At 57.3% G+C, this 10,729-nt stretch overlaps 1 protein-coding gene across 1 annotated transcript; it reads right to left on the minus strand.

Moving 5' to 3' along the window:
- Positions 1–836: 836 nt before the first annotated feature.
- LIPT2 (lipoyl(octanoyl) transferase 2) lies at positions 837–6,951 on the minus strand. Its single transcript, XM_075919598.2, has 2 exons — positions 6,476–6,951; positions 837–1,283 (listed from the first exon to the last, which is right to left on the minus strand). The coding sequence occupies exons 1-2, from the start codon at positions 6,927–6,929 to the stop codon at positions 1,051–1,053; spliced, it is 687 nt and encodes a 228-aa protein (XP_075775713.1). The 5' UTR covers positions 6,930–6,951; the 3' UTR covers positions 837–1,050.
- Positions 6,952–10,729: the final 3,778 nt, after the last annotated feature.

A 10,729-nucleotide genomic window follows, 5' to 3' on the forward strand; every position in this document is an offset into this window, starting at 1 on the left:
AGGTTGCACCTCCGTAAACCGTGACTCTCTGGTCTAGCAACAAGACCAGAGAGCCTGCATGAGAGAGCCCCGGGACAGAAGGGCCAGCAGCTGGGAGCCTGGTGGCGCTGGTGCCAGTGGAGTTTGGGCAGGGCAGCCTGGCAGACCAACCCAGTGGGGCTATGTCTACACTGGTGGGTTCTTGCGCAAGAACATGTCCACACTGCCATGTGCTTTTGCACAAGAGCGTCCATGGCAGTGTGGACACTCTCTTGCACAAGAAAGATCTGATGGCCATTTTACCCATAGGTCTTTCTTGCACAAGAGGGCTTACACGTTAGAAAAGAGCGTAGCTCTTGCTCAAGAAGCCCCGTCTTCCAATGCCGTATGTAAATCTTCTTGCGCAAGAGTGGGCAGGCAGTGTGGACGCTCTGCGGGTTCTTGCACAAGAACCCACCAGTGCAGACATAGCCTGGGTGTGTGGTGAGGCGGCAGGGTGGCAGTGGACCTGGGGCCGCAACAGCCTAGTACAGGGGCTGAGCTCAGTTGGCAGGAAGCCTGGCTAGGGCTAGCAGCAGGCTGGCTCGCCAGGGCTGGAAGGATTTGGTGGCGGAGAACTCCTCTGGTCTGGCATATTCCCCAGTTTGGGACCAGTCAGGTCTTGAGGGTGCCGAACCAGGGAGATCTGACCTGTAAGTGTAAATTATACTTGAACCTACTGTAAAGCATTGCAACACCACCAGAGCGATGTAAAGAAGATTTGGTATTACAGAAAATTAAATCCCTTTTGGGTGTTTTGCTCTGTTTTGCATGTCATTTGATCATTAAGACAAAAAGATCAAATAAAGTGGCCAAGCTCAGTGTCAGAATGCAATGTATATTTAAAGGCACAGCAGCTCATTTTTTAACATACATTGACTAAACCAAGGAATACACTTCAAACCCGGTGAGTACTGTTTGTTACATGCACTTCATTGCTGAAAGGAAGATGGAACTTGCAAGCCGGGTTTCTATTAACACAGCACCAAAGAATATTCACATTTCACAGGTAAGTGAGGCACTGGGAGCCCTTTATCCAATAGATTCCTCATGGGAAATTAGTGTGCAATGAAACACTTCTTCAAAAGCATCCAGAAAAGGCTCAGTGATTTCATCCACTGTAACATGTCTCTGGAGTTCTTCACTCAGGGAGGTGACACCCTTCCCTTCGAGTCCACAAGGAACAATGTGATCAAACCATGTTAGGTCTGTGCAGCAGTTCAGCGCCAGACCATGAGAGGTGATATGCCTTCCACAATGGACACCTGAAAAGCAAAGCATACATGTAACCTCATTTAGTGCTACTGCTATATGTCACGCACCACCCCTTCAAAGAATCTTAAATATCACATTCCAAAGCCAGAAGGGAGCCTGCGTACTACCGAGAAGGTTAACTGTGTACATGGTTGTACTTTCACATGCCTAGAGTTAAATGTTTATTTGCACCCCCCACTGTCTGTTGCTCTGCATCTGTTATCTCATCTTACACTTAGAATATACTTCCAAGTTTTAACATGGCAGTCTGGTCACAGCACCAGTGCTAGGAGAGAGCTCTCCCAGCACTCTATGTAAACCACCTCCACGAGGGTAGCTCCCAGCACTGGGAGAATATTTGCACTGGCACTTTATTGCGCTGTAACTAGCTGTGCTCAGGGGTAGGTATATGGGTTTTCACACCCCTGGGTGAAAAAATTACAGCACAGTAAAGTGGCAGTGTAGACAAGCCCCCAGATTGCAAGGTCTATGGGGCAGAGATGGTCTACCTCTACTGTACATTTATGACTGGAGCTCCCAGGTTCTATTGTAAATATAGTAGATAACAAGCTAGCCAGCCCAGGGCACCGCGTTCATTGTTACTGCAGAGACATGCATACATGGTGTGTAGTCCGTCACGAGGAACTGAAATACTTGTAACTATCTGCTTGTTAACCAGGCGAATTCTGTCTAGGAGCAGGATTGGCTCTGGCAGCAAATTAGAACAAAGGACAGCATGATGTGCATGTCCATAGTCACATACAGGCAGTCCCCGACTTACGCGGATCCGACTTATGTCGGATCTGCACTTACAAATGGGGCTTTCTCGCCCCGGAGCTCACAGGCAGCAATCCGCCACCTTGACCTCCAGGGCGAGAAAAGCTGCTTCCGGTGCCCCTGGTCTGCTGGAGACGGTCTCCAGCAGACCAGGGGCACCGTGAGCGAAGCCGCGGCGGCAGCGGGTTCCCGCGCTTCTGAGGCTTTGCCAGAGCAAAGCCTCAGAGGCGCGGGAACCCGCCGCCGCTGTGGCTACGCTCACGGTGCCCCTGGTCTGCTGGAGACGGTCCCCAGCAGACCAGGGGCACCGGGAGCGAAGCCCCAGCCGCGGCGCGGTCCCGCGCCTCTGAAGCTTTGCCAGAGCAAAGCCTCAGAGGCGCGGCACTCCGCTGCCACTGCGGCTTTGCTCCCCGTGTCCCTGGTCTGCTGGGGGGGGGGGGTCGCAGCTAGTGTGCCCCCCCCCCCCAACAGACCAGGCTTTTGTTGCCGGACCCTGGGGCAGAGCAGCTGGGGCGCTGCCGGTTGGTCCCGCAGCGCCGCTCTGGACACTACTGGACCAACCCGGCAGCACCCCAGCTGCTCTGCCCCAGGTCCTGATTCAGCCTCTGCTGGTCAGTTTCAGCAGTGGCTGAAGCAGGATGCCTGGGGCAGAGCAGCTGGGGTGCTGCTGGGTTGGTCCAGTAGCGCCAAGGAGCGGTGCTACTGGAGCAACCCAGCAGCACCCCAGCTGCTCTGCCCCAGGCGTCCCCAAGTCAGCTGCTGCTGAAACTGACCAGCGCTGACTACAGGAAGCCTGAGGCAGAGTTGCTCTGCCCCAGGCTTCCTGGAATCAGCGCTGATCAGTGTCAGCAGCAGCTGACTTGGGGACGCCTGGGGTTCTTAAGTTGAATCTGTATGTAAGTCAGAACTGGCGGTCAGTTTCAGCAGCGGTTGAATCTGGACGCCAGTTCCGACTTACATACAGATTCAACTTAAGAACAAACCTACAGTCCCTATCTTGTACGTAACCCGGGGACTGCCTGTATAATAGATGCCTGACTTTCTTCCTCTGGGCTGCCCAACAGGAGAGCTAGAACTCTACATTACTGTTTTGAGAGTCATAGAACTTTTCAATAACAGAAACTTTCTAGAAATTATTAAGGCCTACATCCTGCCAAGACGTATACATGTGCACAATTTTACAAACAGGAATAATCCAAAGCAAAATACAGGACTATGTAGCACTTTAAAGACTAACAAGATGGTTTATTAGATGATGAGCTTTCGTGGGCCAGACCCACTTCCTCAGATCAAATAGTGGAAGAAAATAGTCACAACCATATATCCTAAAGGATACAATTTAAAAAAATGAACACACAGAAAAGGACAAATCAAATTTCAGAACAGAAGGATTTTGGGGGGGGGGAGGTGAATGTCTGTGCGCTAATGATATTAGAGGTGATAATTGGGGAAGCTATCTTTGTAATAAACCATCTTGTTAGTCTTTAAAGTGCTACATAGTCCTGTATTTTGCTTCAGCTACACCAGACTAACACGGCTACATTTCTAGGAATAATCCAATGAGACAACACATGAGTAAAGATGCACATGTGCATAAGTATTTCCAGGATAAGGCAGAAAAAAATAATAGCTAATGATTTACAAGTAACTCTTAAGGTTATTAGAATTTTGATTAGAGAGGGGGGAAAAGATCTTTATTATGTCAGTGTGTGGACTTCCTTTAGCCACACTCTGTATACAGGCAGTCCCCGAGTTACGCGGATCCGACTTATGTCGGATCCGCAGTTACGAACGGGGCTTTTCTCGCCCCGGAGGACGGGAGCGGCAGGATGCCCAGATGCGCCGCGGTCCGCTGCCCCTGTCCTCCGGGGCGAGAAAAGCTGCTCCCCGTCTCCCTGGTCTGCAGGGAGACGGGGAGCAAAGCCTTGGAGCACGCCCACAGCGGGACAGCCCGGATGCGCTTGAGCTGTCCCCATGCGGGCGTGCTCCGCGGCTTTGCTCCCCGTCTCCTGACCAGCAGACCAGGGAGATGGGGAGCAAAGCCTCGGAGCACGCCAGCAGTGGGACAGCCGCGGCGCGCCTGGACTGTCCCGCTGCCCGCGTGCTCTATGGCTTTGCTCCACGTCTCCCAGGTCAGCAGACCAGGGAGATGGAGCAAAGCCGTGGAGGACTTGGGCGGTCCCACCACCCCCGTCTCCCTGGTCTGCTGGGGGGGGGGGGTTGCAGCTAGTGCCCCACCCCCCCCAGCAGACCAGGCTTTTCTTGCCTACCCCTGGGGTAGAGCAGCTGGGAGCTGCCGGGTTGGTCCGGCAGCGCCGCTCCGGACCAAACCGGCAGCACCCCAGCTGCTCTGCCCCAGGCGTCCTGATTCAGCCGCTGCTGGTCAGTTTCAGCAGCGGCTGACGTGGGGACGCCTGGGGCAGAGCAGCTGGGGTGCTGCTGGGTTGGTCCAGTAGCACCGAGGAGCCGCGCTACTGGAGCAACCCAGCAGCACCCCAGCTGCTCTGCCCCAGGTGTCCTGATTCAGCCGCTGCTGAAACTGACCAGCGGCTGACTACAGGAAGCCTGAGGCAGAGTTGCTCTGCCCCAGGCTTCCTGGAATCAGCCGCTGATCAGTTTCAGCAGCAGCTGACTTGGGGACGCCTGGGTTTCTTATGTTGAATCTGTATGTAAGTCAGAACTGGCGTCCAGAACTGGCAACCCCCCCTTAATGCCCCCATCTCCCTACCTCCTGCCTGGTGACCCCTGACCTCCCCCCAAAACCCCCATCTCCCTGCCTCCTGCCCAAGGACCCTCCAATGCCCCCATCTCCCTGCCTCCTGCCCAGGGACCCCCCAATGCCCCCATCTCCCTGCCTCCAGCCCAGGGACCCCCCCCCCATGCCCCCATCTCCCTGCCTCCAGCCCAAGGCCCCCCCCCCAATGCCCCCATCTCCCTGCCTCCAGCCCCCCCCCCCAATGCCCCCATCTCCCTGCCTCCAGCCCAGGGACCCCCCCAATGCCTCCCATCTCCCTGCCTCCAGCCCAGGGACCCCCCCAATGCCCCCATCTCCCTGCCTCCAGCCCAGGGACCCCCCAATACCCCCATCTCCCTGCCTCCAGCCCAGGGACCCCCCAATACCCCAATCTCCCTGCCCCCAGCCCAGGGACCCCCCAATGCCCCCAATCTCCCTGCCCCCAGCCCAGGGACCCCCCCAATGCCCCCATCTCCCTGCCCCCAGCCCAGGGCCCCCCCAATGCCCCCATCTCCCTGCCTCCAGCCCAGGGCCCCCCCAATGCCCCCATCTCCCTGCCTCCAGCCCAGGGCCCCCCCAATGCCCCCATCTCCCTGCCTCCAGCCCAGGGACCCCCCCAATGCCCCCATCTCCCTGCCTCCAGCCCAGGGACCCCCCAATGCCCCCATCTCCCTGCCCCCAGCCCAGGGACCCCCCCAATGTCCCCATCTCCCTCCCTCCAGCCCAGGGACCCCCCCAATGTCCCCATCTCCCTCCCTCCAGCCCAGGGACCCCCCAATGCCCCCATCTCCCTGCCCCCAGCCCAGGGACCCCCCAATGCCCCCATCTCCCTGCCCCCAGCCCAGGGACCCCCCAATGTCCCCATCTCCCTCCCTCCAGCCCAGGGACCCCCCAATGTCCCCATCTCCCTCCCTCCAGCCCAGGGACCCCCCAATGCCCCCATCTCCCTCCCTCCAGCCCAGGGACCCCCCAATGCCCCCATCTCCCTGCCTCCAGCCCAGGGACCCCCCAATGCCCCCATCTCCCTGCCCCCAGCCCAGGGACCCCCCAATGCCCCCATCTCCCTCCCTCCAGCCCAGGGCCCCCCCATTCCCCCATCTCCCTGCCCCCTGCCCAGTGACCCCCCCCAATGCCCCCATCTCCCTCCCTCCAGCCCAGGGCCCCCCCATTCCCCTATCTCCCTGCCCCCTGCCCCCCCCCCCAATGCCCCCATCTCCCTGCCCCCAGCCCAGGGACCCCCCCCCCCAATCCCCCATCTCCCTGCCCCCAGCCCAGGGACCCCCCAATGCCCCCATCTCCCTGCCCCCAGCCCAGGGACCCCCCAATGCCCCCATCTCCCTGCCCCCAGCCCAGGGACCCCCCAATGCCCCCATCTCCCTGCCTCCAGCCCAGGGACCCCCCAATGCCCCCATCTCCCTGCCTCCAGCCCAGGGACCCCCCAATGCCCCCATCTCCCTGCCCCCAGCCCAGGGACCCCCCCAATGTCCCCATCTCCCTGCCCCCAGCCCAGGGACCCCCCCAATGCCCCCATCTCCCTGCCCCCAGCCCAGGGACCCCCCCCATGCCCCCATCTCCCTGCCCCCAGCCCAGGGACCCCCCAATGCCCCATCTCCCTCCCTCCAGCCCAGGGACCCCCCAATGCCCCCATCTCCCTGCCTCCTGCCCAGGGACCCCTCAGCCCGCGGCGCTCACCCAGGGCGCAGAGCTTGCGGCCCCCCAGCCACACGCCGGTGTAGGGCGGCGGCAGGGCGCGCGCGGCGGGCAGGCCCAGGCGGCGGCAGAGGCCCAGCGCCGCGGCCTCCAGCGCCCCGACGTAGGCGCGCAGCGAGAGGCCGAGGCGCCGCAGGTCCAGCACGGGGTAGGCCAGCAGCTGGCCCGGGCCGTGGAAGGTGAGCAGCCCGCCGCGCGCCGCCCGCCAGTACTCGGCCCCCAGCGCCCGCAGCCGCCGCGCCTCGCCCGCCGGGTCGGGGCCGCCCCGCAGCCCGCGCGTGTACACGGGCCCCGCCGGCTCGGAGAGCAGCAGCCAGCCCGCCGCGCCCGGCCCCGCCGCCCGCTGCCGCCCCGCGCAGCGCTCCTGCGCCGCCAGCGACTCGGCGTAGGGCAGCCGGCCCAGCCGCAGCAGCCGCACCGCCCGCCGGGCCCGCATCGCCCCCGCCGCTGGGGGAGGACGCGCGGCGGGAGAGGGGCGGGGAGGGGAGTGGGGGGCGGGGGCTAGAGACGGGGGGAGAATGTGGGGGGTCAGGGGTGGGGGGGGCTAGAGGCGAGGGGGGGGGGTCAGAGGCGGGGGCTAGAGACGGGGAGGGGAGTGGGGGGGGGTCAGGGGTGGGGGCTAGAGACGGGGGGAGAGTGTGGGGGGTCAGGGGTGGGGGGGGTTAGAGGCGGGGGCTAGAGACGGGAAGGGGAGTGGGGGGGTCAGGGGTGTGGGGGGGTTAGAGGCGAGGGCTAGAGACGGGGAGTGGGGGGGTCAGGGGTGTGGGGGGGGGGTTAGAGGCGGGGGCTAGAGACGGGGAGGGGGGTCAGGGGTGGGGGCTAGAGACGGTGGGAGAATGTGGGGGATCAGGGGTGTGGGGGGGCTAGAGGCGAGGGTGGGGGGGTCAGAGGCGGGGGCTAGAGACGGGGAGGGGGTGGGGGGGGTCAGGGGTGGGGGCTAGAGACGGGGGGAGGTGTGGGGGGTCAGGGGGGGGGGGGGTTAGAGGCGGGGGCTAGAGACGGGAAGGGGAGTGGGGGGGTCAGGGGTGTGGGGGGGGTTAGGCGGGGGCTGGGGGGAGGGGGTGGGGGGGTCAGGAGTGTGGGGGGGTTAGAGGCGGGGGCTAGAGACGGGGAGGGGAGTGGGGGGGGTCAGGGGTGGGGGCTAGAGACGGGGGGAGAATGTGGGGGGTCAGGGGTGTGGGGGGGTTAGAGGCGAGGGTGGGGGGGTCAGAGGCGGGGGCTAGAGACGGGGAGGGGAGTGGGGGGGTCAGGGGTGGGGGCTAGAGACGGGGGAGAGTGTGGGGGGTCAGGGGCGTGGGGGGGCTAGAGGCGGGGGCAGAGTGGGGAGTCAGGGACGGGGTACGGGGCAGAGGCGGGGAGGGGGGGGCAGAGGCGGGGACTAGGGGCGGGGAAGGGGGCAGAGGTGGGGGCTAGAGACGGGTGGGAGAGTGTGGGGGTCAGGGGCGGGGGAAGGTGGGGGCTAGAGGCGGGAGTGGGGGTCAGGGGTGGCTGCTAGAGGCGGGGGGACTGGGGGCCAGGGGGAAGGTAGGGGAAGGGAAGGCTGGAAAGGGGGGTCAGGTGTAGTAGGGGAAGGCAGGATAGGTTAGGGGGTCTGAGAAAGGCAAGGTAGGGGTCAGAGGAGTGGTAGGGGAAGTCAGGACGGGGGCAGATAGAGGGGTAAGGCAGGGTGGGGTAAGGGTCCGAGGAGGGGTAGAGCAGTGGTTCCCAAATGGTGTTCCGTGGGAAGTAAAAATAAGTGTTCTGTGAGAAAAGTCCAGTACAATAACATTTTATGATTACAATTTTTTTTGTACACATTAAATGTGATTTTTGGTTTTAAATATGTGCCATTAAACTAAATGTTGATCTCATCTTGTTTAGCATTTGTTTTTTATTATTATCCTTACTTATTTGTGGTCTACTTTTTCAGCTCCATATTATAAGACTGTTATTAGGGGTTCCGCAAAATTCTTTCGAGTTTAAAAGGGTTCCGTGGCCAAATAAAATTGGGCAACACTGGGATAGAGGAAGTCAAGGTAGGGGTCAGAGGAGTGGTAGTGGAAGTCAGGACGAGGGGTAAGGCAGGGTGGCGTAGGGGCTGAGGTGGAGCTGGGGCTAGGGCAAGATGGACTGAGAGGTAAGGAGTAGGGATTGGATGGAGTGTGGGCTGTGTAGGAGAGGTAGGTTAGGATGCCTGTGGAAAATGGGTGAAGTTGAGGGTAGGGTGGGATGGGGAATCAGTGGTTTCATGTAGCATAAGGTATCTGCTATGTAAGCAGGTCTGGAGTGGGAATCCAGTGGTTGAAGCAGGAGAGGGGGTGGGATGAAGTTAAGTAAAATGTAGTGGGCTACATTTGGCCACAAGCCAGTATGTCAGGTGTGTGACTCATTGAACGGCTGAACTTTGCTTTCCCCACCATTGCATCACCTCCTTTAATTGAAGTAGAATCAATGCTTTCCAGTGGTTTAAATGTAATGTATTTTTAACTGACTGGTAATTTATAGTCATAGAGATTAGGGATGTAAAATCCTGTTTACAAGGTTAATTGGTTAAACTATATGGTTAACTGGCCCACTGTGTTGTACCAGGTGCATGGGGCCACTGGAGCTGCCCCCTACCTGCAGTGCGGTGGGCCTGGCTGGGTTGGAGCATGCCCTGCCTGTGATGTGCCACGGGTGGGAGGGCTGTTCAGGCCGGGCACGGCCCGCTGCACAGTACCGCAAGCAGGGAGCTGCTCTGGCTGGGCCAGGTGCCAGCTAATTGGTTACCTCTTTAAATCCCTAAGAGATTAAGGCTAGAAGGGGCCATAAGATCGTCTAGTGCAGGACCCCCAGCCACATGCTAGTCAATAGAATGGTCTTCTGCTGATATGTGTTTTAGTAGTTAAATTCCTGGACTGTCAGTGCTCATTAAAAGTGCTGTCATATGGGTGGAAATGGGGGTAAATATTGCAATTTATTAATATCAGCAGAACTGACTTAAATGGGGCCTGTGTTTTGTGTAGTCTTGCCTTAATTTTTGTATGTATGCCTGTCAGTGTGAAAGAAGCTATTTGCCTATATTTGCATGTATATGCAACCACACTTAAGTTGTGATCCTCATCATGTGCTGCAAGTATCATTGTGGCCCCCTGGGCTTCCAGAGTTGAGTAGCCCTGGTTTAGTGTGATCCTCTGTATATTACAGGCCACTAACAGGGTATATCTCATTTAATCACATCCTTCTGCTGCCCTGATGCATTTTGATAACCGTTACAGGACTGCTTGGGAATAGTGACCATAATATAATAACTTTTAACATTCCCGTGGTGGGAAGAACACCTCAGCAGTCCATCACTCTGGCATTTAATTTCAAAAAAGGGAATTACACAAAAATGAGGTTAGTTAAACAGAAATTAAAAGGCACAATGACTTTTTAAAGACACCATAATAGAGGCCCAACTTAAATGTATACCTCAAATTAAAAAACATAGTAAGAGACCTAAAAAAAGAGTCACCGTGGCTTAGCCACCATGTAAAAGAAGCAGTGAGGGACAAAAAGGTAACTTTTAAGAAGTGGAAGTCCAATCCTAGTGAGATAAATAGAAAGGAACATAAACACTGTAAAATCAAGTGTAAAAATATAATAAGAAAAGCAAAAAAAGATTTTGGGGAACAGCTAGCCAAAAACTCAAAAAGAAATAAAATGTTTTTTAAGTATATTAGAAGCAGGAAGCCTGCTAAAAAACCTGTGGGTCCCCTAGATGATTGAGATATAAAAGGAGCAATCAAGGACGATAAAGCCATTGCGGATAAACTAAATGATTTCTTTGCTTCAGTCTTCATGGCTAAGGACGTTAGGGAGATTCCCAAATCTGCACCGTCCTTTGTGGGTGATGAATCTGAGGAACTGTCCCGGATTGAAGTGTCATTAGAGGAGGTTTTGGAACAAATAGAAAAACTTAATGTTAACAAATCTCCGGGACCGGATGGCATTCATCAAAGGGTTCTAAAAGAACTCAAATGGGAAATTGCTGAACTATTATCTGTGGTTTGTAATCTATCCTTTAAATCGGCTTCCGTACCTAATGACTGGAAAGTAGCCAACATGACACCAATATTTAAAAAGGGCTGTAGAGGCGATCTTGGCAATTACAGACCGGTAAGCCTAACCTCAGTTCCGGGCAAATTAGTCAAAACAATAGCAAAGAATAAAATTGTGAGGCATGTAGAAGAACATAATTTGTTGGACAAAAGTCAACATGGTTTCTGTAAATGG

Source organism: Pelodiscus sinensis, chromosome 1, assembly GCF_052426305.1.
Source record: "Pelodiscus sinensis isolate ZL-2025 chromosome 1, ASM5242630v1, whole genome shotgun sequence".
Lineage (NCBI taxonomy): Eukaryota > Metazoa > Chordata > Testudines > Trionychidae > Pelodiscus > Pelodiscus sinensis.

Bases quoted from the DNA above. Each gene is read 5' to 3' on its own strand.
- LIPT2 (XM_075919598.2), bottom strand. From the start codon at position 6,929: ATGCGGGCCCGGCGGGCGGTGCGGCTGCTGCGGCTGGGCCGGCTGCCC. The intron at 1,284-6,475 runs GTGAGCGCCGCG...TTTGCTTTTCAG, and splicing joins CCGCAAGCTCTGCGCCCTGG to GTGTCCATTGTGGAAGGCAT.